At 56.2% G+C, this 17,820-nt stretch overlaps 1 protein-coding gene across 1 annotated transcript in view; it reads right to left on the reverse strand.

Moving 5' to 3' along the window:
• The window catches only part of SPTBN5 (spectrin beta, non-erythrocytic 5), a 50,074-nt gene that overhangs the window by 22,055 nt on the left and 10,199 nt on the right, over positions 1-17,820 (reverse strand). The window contains exons 8-30 of the mRNA XM_055539002.1: positions 17,532-17,764; positions 17,138-17,291; positions 16,850-17,050; positions 16,560-16,766; positions 14,008-14,208; positions 13,181-13,333; positions 9,652-9,782; positions 9,163-9,402; positions 8,599-8,874; positions 7,312-7,552; positions 7,018-7,157; positions 6,739-6,838; positions 5,836-6,006; positions 5,209-5,373; positions 4,531-4,745; positions 3,985-4,168; positions 3,580-3,780; positions 3,228-3,344; positions 2,025-2,182; positions 1,498-1,633; positions 1,141-1,286; positions 303-417; positions 95-205 (exon numbers count right to left, since the gene is read on the reverse strand). Coding sequence (XP_055394977.1) covers positions 95-205; positions 303-417; positions 1,141-1,286; positions 1,498-1,633; positions 2,025-2,182; positions 3,228-3,344; positions 3,580-3,780; positions 3,985-4,168; positions 4,531-4,745; positions 5,209-5,373; positions 5,836-6,006; positions 6,739-6,838; positions 7,018-7,157; positions 7,312-7,552; positions 8,599-8,874; positions 9,163-9,402; positions 9,652-9,782; positions 13,181-13,333; positions 14,008-14,208; positions 16,560-16,766; positions 16,850-17,050; positions 17,138-17,291; positions 17,532-17,764 — 3,996 coding nt within the window. The remainder of the gene's footprint in view (positions 1-94; positions 206-302; positions 418-1,140; positions 1,287-1,497; positions 1,634-2,024; positions 2,183-3,227; positions 3,345-3,579; positions 3,781-3,984; positions 4,169-4,530; positions 4,746-5,208; positions 5,374-5,835; positions 6,007-6,738; positions 6,839-7,017; positions 7,158-7,311; positions 7,553-8,598; positions 8,875-9,162; positions 9,403-9,651; positions 9,783-13,180; positions 13,334-14,007; positions 14,209-16,559; positions 16,767-16,849; positions 17,051-17,137; positions 17,292-17,531; positions 17,765-17,820) is intronic.

The following is a 17,820-nucleotide window of genomic DNA, read 5'->3' on the forward strand; positions in this document are numbered from 1 at the left end:
CCCGACTGGCAGCTCCGAGAGTGGGGAAAGCTGCAGAGCAGATGGGCAGGCCTGAGGGGCCCCGAGGGGGAGAGGCAGCCAGACCTGGGCTCACCTGCTGGTCAGTGCCCATGAGTTCACGTTCCAGCCCCTCATGTCTTCTCAGCTGGGCCTCCAGCCCACGCAGGTCCTGGGCCACGTCACAGGGGAGGCTGGTGGTTTTCTCCTGAGGAAAGGGGATCAGGAATGGAGGGTGTGGCGCTGGGTCAGGAGCCACTTCTAGAAGGAAATGTCCCCATGATCCTCCCACCCCCGGCTCACACCTGGACCTGGGTGAGGGCTTCCAACATGTCTCGGTGAACCTTGAGGGTGGCCTCAGCATCTCGGAGCAGACGGCCTCGGGCCTGGGTCAGCTCCCACAGCTCTGACCAGGCAGCCCTACTCATGGGAGACGGGTGGCCGATCAGCCATTGATTTAACGCCTCATTTCACCCCCTTGCCAGGCTGGTTAGCCCTCCTCCTCTCTGCACTTTATCCAGGACTGGCCCACATCGCCCCTTCTAAACCCTCCCTCCTGTCTGGTCGTGGCCGGAAGCCTCTCTTTCTACCTTTGCTTTGAATTCAGCCCTCTGCTGTTGTCACACGCAACACTTTCCTAATTTCTGAGCTCTTTGATACTCTTTACATCTTGTGCCTTCAAGTCTCAATAAGTCAATCAGATTGTAATTTCTCTTTTGCCCTCCTGATGTACTCAGCAAACTCTCCCTGAGCTCCTAGGGCTGGGTCCGGCTAGGGGTTATGACCCGGGACGACCCTGCCTCAAATCTCACAGGTTGGGGGAGGGTTCAAACCAGCACGTGGGGAGCCAGGCAGTCCCCACAGCCCCTCCAAGTCCTGAGAGTCAGGGGTTTGGAAAAGCGCCCCTGCGGGTCTGGGCAGGGCTCTCTGACCTGCACACCCCTCCTTGCTTCCCTTCACTGCCCACGTCACTCATGGCACAGCCACCCATGGCAGGCTTGGCATCCCTGAAAGCAGTGCCTTCCCATCAGGGCAGACAGAGCCAGTGTGGCCCTGGGTGCATACGCCCTCTCTAAGTCCCCCGGGACCTGTCTGCCCAGCACCCTTCCCCAAGCCCATGCCCTGGGTCTGCCCGGCACTTACTGCAGGTCCCGCTGCATCTGATGGGCCCTGGGGGCTGCTCTGTGCCCTTGTTCCAGCAGCTTCTCTGCCAGCTGCTGGCAGCTTGCCACCCGCTGGCCACCTGTCTCTATTGTGCGCTGAAACCTGACAAACTTGGTGCAGAGATGCTGAGGAGAGAGGGGAAGAGGTAACAGGGTGGCCCCAGCTGGCGAGACAGCAAGCGGCCTGGGGAGCGAGGCCCCCACTGACATCTGGGCGATGAGGGGCTGGATAGCTGCAGCGCCTGCCCCCACTACTCAGAAGGCCTGTCCTCAGCCAGGACTCATAAGCCCCTTCTACACACAGCCCAGCCGGCCCCTGCCCCCAGCCTCTTCTCACCAGGATGTCCTCATAGTCCTCCCCAAGGCTCTCTCCTCTTCCAGCCACTTGCTTCTGGCTGGCCAGCCAGCCCTGCAGGTCCTGAGCCTCCCTCATGAACTCGTGCAGCTTCAGGGTCCCCTCCAGCTCCCGGTCCCTGTGGGGATAGCCCACGGTTCCCCCGAAGTTAGCTGCCCACACCCCTGAGGACAGCTGACCCAGCCAAAGTGGGTGGCCTGAAGGAGGAGGTTATTCATGTTTCCTGCCTAAGCTTGAGGCTGGGGATTCGGGGAGACGTAAAGAAGGCCAGGGCAGGGCAGGTGAAGGTGTAGGTAGGGGGAAGAAATGGGGAGCTGGGGGCCCAAGTTCCTGCCCAGTGGGCCCTCACTGAGGAATTTATGAAAAGAAGGGAGCAATACACAGCAAGGAGCCATCTGTCAGCTCTGTGGGCCTGGGGTCATGGGCTCCTTCCAATCAGAGTTAAGGTATGGAAACAATCAACCGTGGCCAGGTCGCCTAAGCCTGGGGAGAGGTACAGCGCCCCTCACCGTGTGGCTGCCAGCTCCTGCAGGGCCTGCAGCCGCTCCCGGAGCCTCTTCTGTACCACGCCCAGCTGGGCAGGGGCCTTGGGGCCAGTGAGGGTTTGGGCTTTCCGGTCAAGCTCCTCCACGGAGCTCCAACAACGAGCCAGTTCCTGTTGCAGGGCCTGCAAGCACACAAGGCTCAGGCTGGGGTGGTTTATTCATCTATCCATCTACCCACCCTCCTGATCATTCAACCCATCGATCACACACCCATCCTGTTCCTCCTTCCACTCACCCACCCACCCACACACTCACCCATCCACCCACCCTGACCATCTGCTCACTCACACACCGATCACTCATCTACCCAATAGTGATGGGAGTTCTTATTGCCCCAAGAAAGTGAAAATGCAGTCTGTGCCTGCAGAGGGCTCACTATTTAGCAGGGCAAAGTGAACGCTGGGTCCTCTGGGCCAAGGAAGAGAGGCTACGGGAGGCAGGTACTGGGCCCCAGTCTCCCAGTATGAAAACGGACGGAGTCAAGTGAGCAGTCCAGGATGCCCAGGAGATGGAAGCTCTATGGGGCTTTGGCTAAGGGCACGCCCCTTAGGAATGGCCCCCCGAAAGCCCTCAGTCACCGGACCCTCAAACGCTGACCACTAGGGATAGGTAGACAAAACGCCCAGACAGGTGGACACTTCAGTGGTAACAGAAAGCAGGATTGCTCCGGGATGCAGGGCTCACATGTGGTTCTGAGAGTCAGATTCCAGGAAGGATGAGGGTGTTCCAGGCCTCTCTTACTTTAATAGGGGATGCTGATGAGGTAGGTTTCAGGGATGGTTAACTCAAAGGATGATATTCAAAGTGTGGGAAGTCTCCTGTGGAAGATGTGGGGATGGCTGGAACAGGTGACCCCCAAGAGAGCAGGAAAGTGCCAGGGGGAGGAAAGGAAGCTAGAAGAGAAGGCAGAGAAATCCTGAGGCCACAGGAGTGTGGACCACTATGGAGATGCAAGAAGAGGGAGGGCTCTTCAAAGGGGTGGTGTCTGAAGAGGGGGGCAACTGGGGGTGGGCAGGGGGCACTGCAGGGTTGGGTTTGGGGGGAGGGGCTGGACAGTCTTCAGGAAGAAAGAGCAGGGCTCTGCCTTTGGGCGTGTGACAGACCCCGTCCTCATGGCCTGTCACCACCCCAGTCCAGACCACAGCGGGGAAGCCCAGCACACACTACCTGGTGCTTCTTAATGAGCCTGATGGTGGCTGTCTCGTCCCCACCATAGTCCTGGCTGCTCACCAGCGGCCACTTCTCCTCCACCCAGTCCTCCAGCTCTGATGCGTCCAGGAAACACTGGCAAGAATGGAGTCAACTCACCTTGACATTCTCAGATGGACCCTCCATCACCCCTTGGGGACATCACACAGGCAGAAATAAGGCTTCTGTTCCCATGGAGACTAGGCAGCTCTGGGCCCCGAGTTCTCACCACTGACCCAGCTCCCTGAGAGCTCCAGGTCCCACAGACCTCACCCGAAGAGGCTGCCCAACTCTGACTACTTCCCCTGACCCTGTGGCCTCTGCATCATACCTCCTGGAGGGCAGCAGCCTGCTGCAGGTGCCGGGCCTGTGCCTCACACGCCTGCTCCAGATCCGCCCAGCGGCCCTCCAGCTCCTGGCACGGCTCCATGATGTGCTGGGCCTGGGGGTGCCTGGAGGCTGCGAGGTGTCGTCCGGAGCCCAGCACCTGTTGCACCTGTCCCTGGTGGGCTCTCACCTGCACCCGGAGTTCCTGCCACAGAACAGCATGAAGGGCGCCACTTCAGGGCACTCCTTAGCTACTGGGGGCCCAGAACAGAGCTGTGGATGTGCCTTGCAGGCAGAGAAGGGCTGGGGGCAGAGACTTGGAAATTAGGACTCCCTGAGTCATGGAGGAGGGCATCTAGGCTCTGGGAAAGGCACGTCAGGGATCCTGGAAGGAAACGGGGACTGTTACCTCATGCTTGTGGAGAAGGCGGTGGGCATCATCTGGATACTTAGCAGAGCTGGTGCTGGGCGTGGGCATGTGCTCTGCCATCCACACGAGCTCCGCGTTGCTCAGGTGGTGGAAGTGGTACAGCTCAACTGAGGCCTGCAGCTGCCGTCGCCGGCTGGCCAGATGTTCCTGCAGGGCCTTGAACCTGGGTGGACAGAGGAGACAGAAAGGCTGGGAACAGGCGAGGTCCAGTGCCCAGTGCTTTCCTCATCCAAGTCAGGGGCCACAAAGGAAGAGGCAGGGGTCGGGGAACATCTGAAGATGGGGAGGCAGCTGGAAAGGCCCAGGGCCCAAGCTCCCACCCGGATGACCTCCCTGGCTTTAGACTGTGGGTGCTTAGGAAGCCTGGCTGGGGTCTCTGACTCTCCTACCTCAGAATTGACTCCACTTATAAGGGAAGGAGGCATGGACAACCTCAGGGCCTTGAGGTGCCACTCTGCTGGGCCCACTGGGTGAAATTAGGCAGTTACACACAATGGGGTGGGGGTGGGACAAGCAGCCGAGTACCTCTGGAGGTATTTTTGCGTCTCCTCCACAATGGCCTGGGAACTGACTGCCTGATGGGCCTTGGGGACAAGGGCAGCCATCTTGCTGGCCAGTGCCTGGCTCTCGGCCTCCAGCTGGCTGTGCTGTTTCTGCAGCCGCCGGCTGGAGCCCAGGTCCTGTCCCATCTCTGCCATCTGCATGGTCCCCTCTAGCTGCTCCATCTTCTCCTTGGCTTCCTGGGGAGGGAATCAGGGCGCTGCATTAGGCTGCCCGTGTGCAGACTGGCTAGTGGCCCTTCTTGGACGCTAAGGCTGCAGGGCTAGCAGCACGCCAGATTCACCAAGCACTGTTTGGGGAATCTCTGTCCCCGCCTCTGTCTATCTCCAACCCACGGTGCCCAATCCTTCTCCCAGAGCCTCATGAGTGCCCCCATCCTCTCTCACTTCTGCCTCTCAGGGAGACTCAAGTCATGCTGAGCACGCACAGGCACATAGGGGGCAGTCTTGGATTGGCCAACAGTGGGTAGCTGGGGTCAACAGGCCACAGGCTAGAGGCCTCCACAGGCCGCAGGACTTTTCAGGGCCGCTCCAGAGTTAGTAGAGTGCCCCGACTCCTCCTCTCCCCACTTCCTCTCCTGTCTATTCAGCCCCTCCTGTCTATTCAGGCTCCTTCCTGGATCCTCCCCTCTCTTGGGCCCACCTGTAGCAGCCGCAGGAGCTGGTCCTGCTGCCGAGTCTGCTGGAGCTGCTTCCCACGCTCTGCCATCTTGCATCTCAACTCTTCCCACTTGCTACTTAGGCCCTGAAGCCTGGCCTGCACGTCCTCCTGGGCATGGGGCCTGCTGCTCAGCAGCTCTCTCCCGACCTGCAGTGGACACAAAGGCCTGGGGTGTCTGGTTGAGCTGCTGGTACTGGGAGTGGCCGTGGTGGGCTGGGTCCGGGGGCAGCAGTGGGAGTGACTGGTTGCAAGCTGCACTCCACAGGCTGCAAGGGCGCCTCCAGCTGTTCGTGTGGCCCCAGATCTGTGGGCACTGGCGGGAGGGCTTTCCTCTGATGCCTGGAAATAGTGTGGCGTGAGCAGGCACTGAACAGCTGGTAGGAGGACTGTGTCCAGGCAGAGGCGGCAGGCTAGGGGGCTGCCTCTTAGACTTGAGGGGAAGGGACGAGAAAAGCTCTCTGGGCTGGTTTGCATGCTAAGACCGGGGTTGCCCGCTGAGTGAAAGAGGAAGCTAGGGGATGCTAATGCTCTGGAGAGTGAGATCCATTCTTCCTGCAGTGGAAACATGAAGCCGAGCAGGCCCCGCACCCTGGTCCCAGCATCCCTCACCTGCTGCAGGCCCTCCACGTGCCCCTGGGTGGCTGCCAGCTCACACGTGGCTGCCTCGTGCCGCCTGAGTTTCCTCATGATGTTGCTGGGCTCTCGAGATGGCTCGTCCACCAACACCCGCCCCTTCTCCTCCATCCACAGCATCACCTCCACCACGTCCTGCTTCCATTCCTGCCCGGGAACCAGAGGAGGGTGGTTATTACAGAGTGTGGTGAGGGCTGGTATGAGGACCTCGTGGAAGAGGGGTCTGAGGGTGCCCTGAGGGGAAGAGCAGGTTGAGGAGCCAATCCTAGGGTGCAGGAGAGGTAGGGGCAGGGGTTATTGCTCCCAAGTGGGAACAAGGAAACAGATGGGGAGAAAAATGTCTCAGGGAAAGCAGTAGAAAGAAGCCTGGAGAATCAGGGTCTGGCCTCACAGCTCCTAGTGCCCAGAGAGGAGGGGCGTTTGGCCAGGAGCCCCCTGATTCAGCACATCAGATCATGGATGGCCCTCTGTGTCCAGGAGGCCTGTGGACTAGCCCAGCTTTGAGCCTCCATCGTGGGCAGAACAGACATCCAACAGAGTCAAACTCTGCAGCTGGAGCCCAGGGCCCATGCAAGAGCCTGGAGCATGGCCAGAAACGCTGGGGCTGAGGAGCACCTGGCCGAGGGAGGGGCCTAGACTTTGGGTCCAGCCCTGTCTCTAAGCAGTGTGGCCTGAGCCTTGATTTTCCTCAACTGGAAAAATCAGAGTCATGATACTCATCTCACAAGAGGTGCTGGGAGGGTCGGTAAACACGTGGGAAAGTGCTTTGTAAACTGCAGTGCCCCGCACAGCACAGCTGTAGTTCAGCAGCGGACTCTGAGGCATTCCTCCTGGGAAGGTCTCGTGCACTGGGGCAGGGGTTGGGGGGGAGCCCCTCACCTGGAGCTGGAGAGAGGCCAGCAGCTGCCTCCTTCTCTGCTCACTCCTCTCCTGGACCCTGGTCCACCACTCCTGGATGCTCTGCAGTTGTTCTCTGACCCTGCAGGGCAGGTGGAGTCAGGGAGGGTAGGTGGAGGCTCCAATCTACCTGAGGCCCACCACAAAGGTTGGACCCACAACAGCCCAAGGTTCACCCTGCTGTCCCCTCACTCCCTGGGCACTCTCCCAGCCTCAGGGTAATGGGCTGTGCAGGCCCTGTCCAGACAGGCCCAGGCTTACTTGTGTGCAGTGGGGTGTCGGCTCTGAGCCAGCTTCTTGCCACGTGCCCGTAGATCCTCTGCTCTAGAGCCAAGGGCATCCAGCAGCCACCCACACTCCTGGTGCTTCTGCATCAGGCTCTGGGCCTCCACCACACCCTCCTAGAGACACAGAGACTGGGGTCAGGCTGAGAGGAGGGGAGTGGTCAGCACCATCTCACCCACTGCCAACCCAAGGGCCTCCCTGCCCAGCCTGGCTTCAGGCTCCTACTTCCTGGGGAAGGCACATCCCAGCTGCACACCCCCAGCTCCATACCTGGAGGCTGTCCAGCTGTAGGAAGGCCTCATGGTTGGCACAGGAGGCAGTGAAACCATCCACATCTTGACCAAACTTCTGCAATTCCAGCCCCTCCTGCAGTTGCTGCTGTCTTTGCTCCCAGGCGGCCTTCAACTCCTGGCCTTGGTGGCCCAGGAGCCTCAGGGTACTAGCTGCCTCTCGGAAGTCTGGGGAGCCCGAGGCTGCCATGGGCTGGCCCTGAGTCTCCAGCTGCTGCAGCCTGTCCAGGACAACAGGCAGAGGGTCAAACCCTGTCTGCTCCCTGGGCCAACCTTCCTCCCCTCTGGCCTACACAGTTCATTCATCCGGGAGCTCTGAGGTGAGGGCAACTGGCAGGGGTCTGAGGTGGGTAAGCCCCGGGGGTCCACTCATCCTGTGGGATAGCTATGCCCTGGGCCACTGGTGAGACAGCAAACGTAACAAGCCCAGCCCAGCACTTGGGACTCACTAGTTCCCGTGCTCCCTGCATGTCACACCTTGCTCCAGCTGGCCATGCTGATGATGGCGGTGCCCACGCCAGTGGATGGCTGGGCAGCGCACCCAGAAGAAATCATTCAGACCGCCTACATACTGGCTGTGGGGTCACCGCAAGCCTGGGTGAAGCCTAGAGTGATTAGGAAAGGCAGCGACCCCTCTGCCGGGTGTGCCCCCCAGGCTCACAGTTTGAGAACAAGTGACACCTTCGTGTGAATTAGGAAAAGGCTCAACTTCTCTGAGCTGGTGCAGCCCTCAAGTGGGTGATAGCATCTAGTTAGCAGGGGTGGGCTGCATTTCAGGGTCCACTGGGCCACCTGAAGGCTCCTTCATATGTGGCACAGGCCGCAGACTGCACCCACCCCTGCAGGACGAGGGGAGACATCGCCGTACTGAAGAGGGTGTTGTCTTAGTCCTGGGCGGCAAGAGGCTGAGCCCTTTTTTTTGCTCCAGGGGCCTGTGGGGTCTGTATTACCCAGAATAGGTTAGGTGGCTCGGCCACCCTGACAGTCCCCCAGGCTCCCCTGCATGGGGCATGGCCAGGCCTGGACAGGATAGAACATTCCAGGAGGCTCAGACTCTGCCCCGGGTCCCTCCCCAACACATTCAAGATGTCTGACCAGTCTTTGGTTTCACCCGCCTCTTTGTAAACCTGCGTCAGGCGCCAGGACGGACACCAGCCTGGGCCACGCCCCTGGTGACACGCCGCTCCCCATCTGTCCCTTCCTGGTGCCCCGTCCCCACAGGCCAGGGCCAGCCGAATGCTTGCCCCACCTGCCCTCTCATCCTGACCTCTCCTGCTGCAGGTGGATCTCCTCCAGCAGGTCTCGGTGCTTCTCCAGCAGCCGCTGGGCTGAGGCCACATCCACCGCCTCCTCCTCGCTGTGGAGCTTGGCCTGGATACTGTTCGCCCACAGCAGCAGCCGCTCACTCTCCTGCAGGAAGCTCCGGTGGGCCCGGGCCCGGGCCCGCTGGGCCACTTGCTCCCGCACTCGCTCCAGCAGCCCCTGCAGTGTCTCTACGTGTCCCTGCAGGGACGGGCTCTCTGCAGGGGCCATCTCCTCAACCCTGTGGACAGGACCCACCGCCCAGTCAGTGCCCCACCCCTGGCCCTGGGCCCAGGCGTATGTTCCCCAGGGCAAGTGGTGGCAACTCTGAACTGCCCCCTCACCCTCATTGGAGGGGCAGCAAGCACGGGTGGCTCTCGTTCACCATGAGCATGTTCTCACACTGTTTCCCAATCTGTGCCCTGCCCTTCTGATGGCATACCCCATCCATCCTCCCACCTCAGTTTCTGTCCTCCTCCCCATTCCAGAGCCCTGCTTGGGGCTTTGCTGTGCTGAATCCCGGCCATACTTGCTAGCCGCCCTTTGCAGGTGGCGAATGTCTTTCTCCAGCACCAGCATCTTCTGCTGGCCCACTCGCAGAACATGGTGGCCATCCTCTGAGTTCCCCAGCTCCAAGCTTTCTAGCTGGAGTACCAGGTTTTGCAGCTGGACCCGTGTGGATCCACACTCCTGCAGAAAACTGCACACGTGCGTTGTGCACACCAGCTGTGTTTCCTTCTCTTTCTTCAGGGCCTCCAGCTGCTCCCGCCTGGGCCGAGGGGGGACAGGGTTGTCTCAGGGATGTCATGTCACAGGGACACCTCTCCATCCAACCTGGGGCCTTGGTCAAGGCTCGCGTGACAAGAGCTGGCCGGCCGGCCATCCCCATACCCTCTCTTCCCATCCCTGACGCCTCTAGTCTTTCTTTACTGGCATCTCAGGAGTCAGGTAAGCAGGTACTCAGGCGTGGGCACTAGCCAGCCTTCTCCACTCAGCAGCACTCCCTCTTCATTCTCACCTCTGGCTCAGTTCCTCCTGCTGTAGCTGGATTTTGGGGGAATCTCCAGGACACCTCTGCTTCAGCTGCTCAGCGGTGCTGTTAACCTCAGTCCAGAGGCCTCTTCCCACAGCCAGGGCAGTGAGGAAGTTCTAGGGAAAGGAGATTCCAGGCCTGGAGGAGGCCTTTTCTCTTCCTACAGTCCCCTTAATACTAGGAATGACCTCAGATATGCACTGCTACAGAGATGTTTGAGCTGCATCCCTCTGGAAGGACAGGGGTCTGTGTCCTTAAAGGGCTGGGATAGCCCTTTAAAAATTCAAGACCAGACATCCAAATTGGAAAGGAAGAAGCCAAACTGTCACTATTTGCAGATGACAAGATTTTATATATATAGAAAACCCTAAAGAATCCACGTGGTAATGCAGGAGACACGGGTTCAATCCCTGCTTGGGGAAGATCCCATATGCCAATGGGGCAACTAAGCCTATGTGCCACAACTACTGAGCCTGTTCTCGAGAGTCCAGGAGCCACAACTGAGCCCACATGTACAACTACCAAAGCCCACATGCCCTGGAGCCCACACTCGGTAACCAAAGAGAAGGCTCTATAATGAGAAGCCTGAACACCACAACTAGAGTAGATCTCACTCGCCATCGCTAGAGAAAAGCCTGAGCAGCAGCAAAGACCTAGCATAGCCAAAAATAAATAAATAAAAGTTTAAAAAAGATTCCACCAAAAAACTGTTAGAATAAATGAATTCAGTAAGGTTGTAGGATACAAAACTCAATATACAGAAATATGTTCAATTTCTATACACTAATAAGGAACTATCAGAACGAGAAATGAAGAGAAGAATCTCATTTGCAATTGCATCCCAAAGAATAAAATACCTAGGAATAAATTTTTTTATTTTATTCTTTGGGAATGCAATTGAAAATGGGACTGTTCTCTTCATTATTCTTTATGATAGTTCCTTATTAGTGTATAGAAATTAAATTTTCAATTACACCCCAAAGAATAAAATATCTGGGAATAAATTTTGGGCTTCCCAGTGGCACTAGGAGTAATGAACCCGCCTGCCAATGCAGGAGACATAAGAGAGGTGGGTTTGATCCCTGGGTTGGAAAGATCCCCTGGAGAAGGAAATGGCAACCCACTCCAGTATTCTTGCCTGGAGAATCCCATAACAGAGGAGTCTGGTGGGCTACAGTCCATGGGGTTGTAAAGAGTCAGCCATGACTGAAGCAACTTAGCGCAGCACAAGAATAAATTTAACCAAGGAGGTGAAAGATCTGTTCATTAAAAACTAAAAGACATTGATGAAAAAAAATCAAAGAAGACACAAATAAATATAAAGATATTCTATGCTTAAGGACTGGAAGACTAAAATTTGTATGGGACAATAAAAGATTTCAAACAACCAAAGCAATCTTGAGAAAGAACAAAGTTGGAGGCATTATGCTCCTTGATTTCAAACTCTTTAATAAAGGCATAGTAAATCAAAACAGTATGGTGAGTGGAGTGAGTGAAGTCGCTCAGTCGTGTCCGACTCTTTGCGACCCCATGGACTGTAGCCCAGCAGGCTTCTCTGTCCTTGGGATTCTCCAGGCAAGAATCCTGGAGTGGGTTGCCATTTCCTTCTCCAGGGGATCTTCCTGACCCAGGGATTGAACCCGGGTCTCCCGTATTACAGGTAGACACATGGTACTGGGATAAAAACAGACATATAGATCAATGGAACAGACAACCTAGAAACAAACCCATGCATATATGGTCAATTAATTTGATGACCAAGGAGCTATAGATTATAAAGACTATACACTGGGGAAAGAACAGTCTCTTAAAAAATAGTGTTGGGGAAACTGGACAGTTGCCAGCAAAAGAATGAAACTGGAACACTTTCTAATACTATGCATAAAAATTAGCACAAAATGGATTAAAGACTTGAATGTAAGACCTGAAATCATAAAGCTCCTAGAAGAAAACACGTGGGGTAAGCTCCATGACACTGGTCTGGTAATGATTTTTTTTTTGGATTTGACACCAAAAGCAAAGTGACAAAAACAAAATAAACAAGTGGCTAAAAAGCTTCTGCCCAGCAAAGGAAACCATCAACAAAATGAAAAGGCAACCTATGGGACAATGGAAGAAAACATTTGCAAATCATACATCTGATAGAAGGTTAATATCCAAAATGTACAGAGAACTTATACATTTTAATAGCAAAAAATCAAATAATACAATTTTAAAATGAGCAAACATACAGATGGTCAAGAGTTACATGAAAAGATGCTTATCACCATCATCAGGGAAATGGAAATTAAAACCCTTGAGATATCACCTCATACATGTTAGAAAGGCTATTATCAAAAAGACAATAAATAAGCGTTGGTGAGGATGTGGAGAAAAGGGTCCCTTGTGCAGTGCTTGCGGAGAAGGCAATGGCACCCCACCCCAGGACTCCTGCCTGGAGAATCCCATGGACGGAGGAGCCTGGTGGGCTGCAGTCCATGGGGTCGAGAAGAGTCGGACACGACTGAGCGACTACACTTTCACTTTTCACTTTCATACATTGGAGAAGGAAATGGCAACCCACTCCAGTGTTCTTGCCTGGAGAATCCCAGGGACGGCGGAGCCTGGTGGGCTGCCGTCTATGGGGTCGCACAGAGTTGGACACGACTGAAGCGACTTAGCAGCAGCAGCAGGGCACCGCTTGTGTGAATGTAAATTAGTGCAGCCACTATGGAAAACAGTATGGATGTTCCTCAGAATATGGAAAATAGAACTACCACATGATCCAGCCATTCCACTTCTGGGTATTTATCTGAAGAAAATAACACTACTCCAAAAAATATATACACCTCCATGTTCATTGCAGCATTATTTACAAAATCCAAGGTGTGGGAACAACCTAAGCGTCCATCAGTGGATGAAAGGACAAAGAAAATGCCACACACACACACATGAGCACTAAATATTATTCAGCCCCAAGAAAGAACTGAAATCTTGCCAATCAGGATGACATGGATGGACCTTGACAGCATCATGCTAAGTGAAATAAGTTAGATGGAGAAACACGAATACCATATGATCCTACTTATATATGTGATTAAAAAAAAAACCCAAGCTCATAGATTCAGAGAATGGATTGGTGGTTGCCATAGGGGAGGCACGGGGAGTGGGTGAGATGGGTGAAGGGTACACACTTATAGTTATAAAATAAAACTTGTGTTACTGTGCATGTATGCTGGTGGATGTTACTAGATTTACAGTGTGGTCATTTTGCGATGTATGACATCTAATTATACCTGAAAAAAAACAGTGTTACATGCTAATTATACCTCAATTAAAAAAAAATAATTCAAGGCCAAATCTTCCTCTCCCTCTTCCCAGACAGGCCCACAGCTGACACGGAGCACTGGGGCACAGGAGTGAATAAGGGAGAGGCAGGAGGAGTGAGGAGGGAGGAGGAGTGAGGAGGGAGCAGGACAGGAATCACCAGAGCAGCAGGGCCAAGCAGGCAAGACCCCCCTCAGCAGCAAGGTACCTCATACTTGAGCTGCGTGACTTCCAAGTTGTTGGCCTCGGGCTGCAGCGTTTGCAACAGCGTTGTCTGTTTGGTCAGCCAGGACTGCAGCTCCCCACATGAGCCATAGAAGCCAAACAGGGCCACCGCCCCCTCCAGCTGGGCCCTGCGGCGCTGAGGACAGGCCAGCCCAGAGGCTGGGGTGAGGGCCAGTGCCTGCCATGCGGCGCTGAGAGCAGGTCCCCCATCACCTCCCAACCCGCAGAGTCCAAGGCCAGGCCCAGCAACAGTCCCTGTCCCATTGCTGGGCCCTCCACCCTGTGGCAGAGGGCCCGGCAGAGCATGCTCGTTGCTCTTATCCTACTCACACCCTTCGCTCTTGGGTACAATCTGCGCTTCTCCCTGGGTCTGGCCCTGCCACCTGCCCCTTCCTCTGCAGGCTCTCCTCTAGCTGCTCCCAGGCCTCCCTGCTGTGCTCCAGGCACCCTGGTCCTCGCTCCTCCACTGGGCCTCTTTCCTGCCTTTGCCCAGGTCCTGCTCAGAACACTCTTTCCCACCATCTCCCCCTGCCATGCCCCTGACTCACCTGCTCTCAGCTTCTCTTTGTTTAAGTCTCCGCCTAAACATCCATCCCTCAGAGATGCCTCCCCTGATTCCCCGCCCTTACCTGACCTCCCCTTCATGCTCCCATTTTACCCAGATCCGTCTAATGACTTGTTTCACACCTTCTCTGCCCTGACCCAAGCTCCTCGAGGGCAGGGAACTCGTCCTGTCACCGCTCTGTCTCTGGGCTCACAGCCCAGGATCCAGACTAAGGGAGTAAACATTCCATGAACAAGGAGTGTTACCTCTGCCTGGGCCCTCAGGCCCTCATAGTCCTGGTTCAAGCGGTCCTGTGTCTGGAGGATGGTGTTGGGGTCAAAGCCAGGATCAGGCTCATTTGAGAGGGCCATCTTCTGGGTGCCCCACGGACCAGAGTGGCAGGAAACCTCATGCCAGGCCCCCGGGTTTCTTGGGCCTATCTTCGGAGAGCTCAGGGTAGACATCACCTGTGCCCACAGGACAGAGGTCAGCGTGTCTGGAAGGGCTCCCAGGAAGGAGCAGGAGGCTTGGCAGGGTGGGCCAGCAGCTGTACCTGAGCTTCTTGTCCCATGATGTGCCTGAGGGGCACTGTGGCCTGGCAGCCCCCTGGGGTGTCGGGGTCCGTCTGGTGTGGGGGCTGCCGGGCCTCTCCCGGGAGCTGGGTGAAGTGTGTGCCTGTGGGAACACAGGTTCTCAGGGCCGCACAGGCCCTGTGCTTCTTCTTAAGCCAGGAGTTGGCCAGTGGGGATGGGAGGGGGGGATTATTCATGACTCAGTCCTGTGCCAGGAGCCCTGCAGGCCAGAGGAGGATGAGGGCCAGAGCTTCCTGAGCTCCTGAAGGCCTTATGCCCACAGACCTAGGACACTTCGCAGGACTGTGCATGGATAAGCAGAACGCGCAGTGTGTGTAATGAATACTGTGGGGGTCCAGGGGGTGAAAGACGGCCAGAACAGCTGGGGCTGTCAGGAAAGATTTGAAGGGCAAGGTGAGCTTGGTGAGCATTTGCAGAGGATGAGGCAAAGAGGCTCTGGTGGCAGGAGCTGGGGCATAGAGGGGTCGCAGGGAGCCCAGGCTGGTGTTCCAGATGGGGAGTTTCTGTCCCTCTGTGTCTCTGGCCCCGGGCAGGGGTCAGACACCGCAAAAGCAGCAGCCAGGCTGGCCACTCAGGGGTTGAGGAGAAGGAAGAGGCACAGAGAAAGACTGGAAAGGGAGGGGAACAAAGGAAGACTCAGAGTTTCAGGCAGCTTCATATCTTTCCTCCTCTCCTTAACTTCTTCCCTTCAGTCTTTGGATGCCCCCAAGAGCCACACAGATTGCTGATGCTCTGTTAAGGTGCCCATGTGGGGTCTTGGCCTTATACCTCTGTAGATGAAGCTTGTCTTGACCTGAGGGCTGCCCCGCAGTGCTAAAATTTGGGTCCCATCCTGAGGTCTCCTGGTGACATCTCCATCAGTTCTGCTCCAGCCTTCTGGGGGCTCCCTCTGTATGGAGGAGGGAAGGCTCTGCTTAGCTGCCAAAGTGACTCACTACCCACAGGAGAGGGGGCATCTCTGTACCTCCCCACCACCACCGGGCAAAGCAAGGGTCTGAAAATGCCCGAGATTAGAACTAAGCCTTCTATCAATGCCAGGGCTGGCTGGGCAGTAGAGGCCACAAAAGAAGGATAAGGTGCCTCCCATCATTCATTTAAACAACTCAGACTGGAGAAGGCAGCCACATAGTATAGAAGAAAGCAATACCAAAAGCAGCATGTGTTCATATAATGCCAGCTCCAGGAGTTACACATTATAGCCACACAGGGAGGGATAGGGATAGGGATAGGGATAGGGCTGTCTCAGCCCTGGACAGGAGCTGGGCAACTGCTCCAGCAGGTGTGAGGGCAGTAGCTTGGCCTCTATGAACCTTAGTTACCTCATCTGTAAAGAGAAGGGGCTGGACCAGACAACTGCTAACATGTTGTGGTTCTATTTTCAAAAATTGTTGATTATATGGTCCAGGGAATAAATGCAAAGGAAAAGAGATAGCTCAATCTCAGCTAAGTTAGAACCACAGAACTTTCAGACCTGGTAGTCTGGTCTTGATGATCAGTACCAACTATGCCACCAGGCCCCTTCCAAGACACGAGGACTCATGCTGCAGGTCTGCAGGCACCCGGGACATGGAGCTTCCTTGGCATGAGGGTGTGTGCATGCTAAGTCACTTCAGTCGTGGGATGAGGGCAGATGGACCAAACGTGAGTGCAGGACCTGAGGGCTGTGATTCACACATCCTGAGCTACATGTACAGCTTCTTGAAAGAAACTGCATACCCTCAGAGGCCTGAACCATCCTGCCCAACATGTAGGTATGTGTTTTTTTTTTTTTTTTCTTTTTTAAACTGAAGGCTCAATAAACTGAGGGAGGGGGTTCAGAAAGCAGTCTGGGGTAGTGATTTGGCCACCCAAAGCCTAAAAAGGCCTAGTTAGGAGACAGACAGCCAAATAGGGCTGAAGGGGGAAAGGCCACCTTAGGCCCGGTGGTCAAAGTAGAGGGACATTGCTGGAGGAAACTGATCAGTGCCTGGGAACTTGTGGGCGAAGTGAGCAATGCCTAACTACCCTCTGATGTCCTTCAACCATGGGCAGACAGTACTCTACTATCTCTGGGCTAGGACAGCAGGGGAGATGATGCTGAGAAGGAGTGGGCACCTCCAACCCCAGGAGAAGGCACATCAGGGGCCACAAAGGCCACCTCATTTCCACACTGTGTGGTCAAGGGCACAGTGCACACTTGGTGTCAGGGGCCCATGGGTTTGGATCCCTGTCCTGTCTCTACGTACCAGGAGTGCTGCCTGGGCTGTGGCCACCTGTGCCTGCTCATCTAATCGACGCAGCTCGGTCCTGAAGGTGCGCACAGAGCGTTCCAGACGCAGGTGTTGCCACAGTAGGGCCTTGGTGGCCACCTGGTCCTGTCCAAAGGATGCACTCTCCAGTGTAGACCGCTGCTCCTGAAGCCATGAGTCTGCCTCCGCCACGTCCATGAAGTACTGTGAGGAGGAGGGCAGGCTGGGCACACATGGGCTGACCCTGCACTCCCTGCCCGGCCACCAAGTTCCCACTGCCCTGCTACCTGCTGGACGAGCAGGGCTGCCTGCAGCCTCACGCCCTGCTCATCCATCCGGGCCCAGAGCTGCTGCCACATGCCCTGCACCACCTCAGCCCGCTCCCAGGGATCCGGCCACGTTGGGGGTCCGCAGGCTCCCAGTTTGCGTCCCCTCTGCACGAGATCAGCACACACGGCCTGGTGGCGATGGAGCTCGGCTTCCAGGGCCTGGAGGAGCACAGAGGAGGGAGCTGGGTGAGGGAAGGGATGGATGGCAGGGAGAGGGCAAGAGCCAGGATGCAAGGTAGAGGGTACCTTGTGTTTCTGCAGGGCCGCTGCGATCTGGCTGAGATCCGGGCCCAGGGACGCATCCTCCACCAGCTGTCCATGCTCCCTCAACCAGGCTTCCTCCTCCTCACAGCTGTGCAGGAGCTCTGCCTGCTGCAGCGTCTGCTCCAGCGAGGCCCTCCTGAGGGATGGCAAGGGCCACGGAGGGGATTGGGCAGTAATGGGACTTGGGGAGGGGTTCCCCACCAGGCCCAGACACCTCCCCTTAGATAGGAGCTCTCCTGTCCCTGGATCACTCAACAGAGGAGACTAGGTCAGGGTACAGGAAGTCACCAGGCAGCACTGTTTAAACCTGGGCAGGAGGTAATCTGGATTATAGAAAAGTTGTGGAGAGGGTAGGGGAGTTTGGGTGGGCTCTTACCTGGACCTAGCAAGAGACATGAGGCTCTGGTAGAGCTGGGCCAGCGCCCTGGCCTTGGCCTGCAGCACCTCCACAGCAGTGCCCATGGAAGAGTCCAGCTTCATTGTCTGGTGGGCCAGATGGCTCACGTGGGCTCCAAGGGCTGAGATCTGGGCCTCCAGCAGCTCATGCCTCTGCAGCAGCCTCTCTACCTCTGTCAGCTTCTGCCCACAGGCCATGGAGCTGACTAGCACCTGGCCAGGGACAGATGAGTGGTCATTAACGTCCCAGAGTGCTGGGTCCCCATGAA

The sequence above is a fragment of the Bubalus kerabau genome, chromosome 10 (genome assembly GCF_029407905.1).
Source record: "Bubalus kerabau isolate K-KA32 ecotype Philippines breed swamp buffalo chromosome 10, PCC_UOA_SB_1v2, whole genome shotgun sequence".
NCBI classification, from domain to species: domain Eukaryota; kingdom Metazoa; phylum Chordata; class Mammalia; order Artiodactyla; family Bovidae; genus Bubalus; species Bubalus kerabau.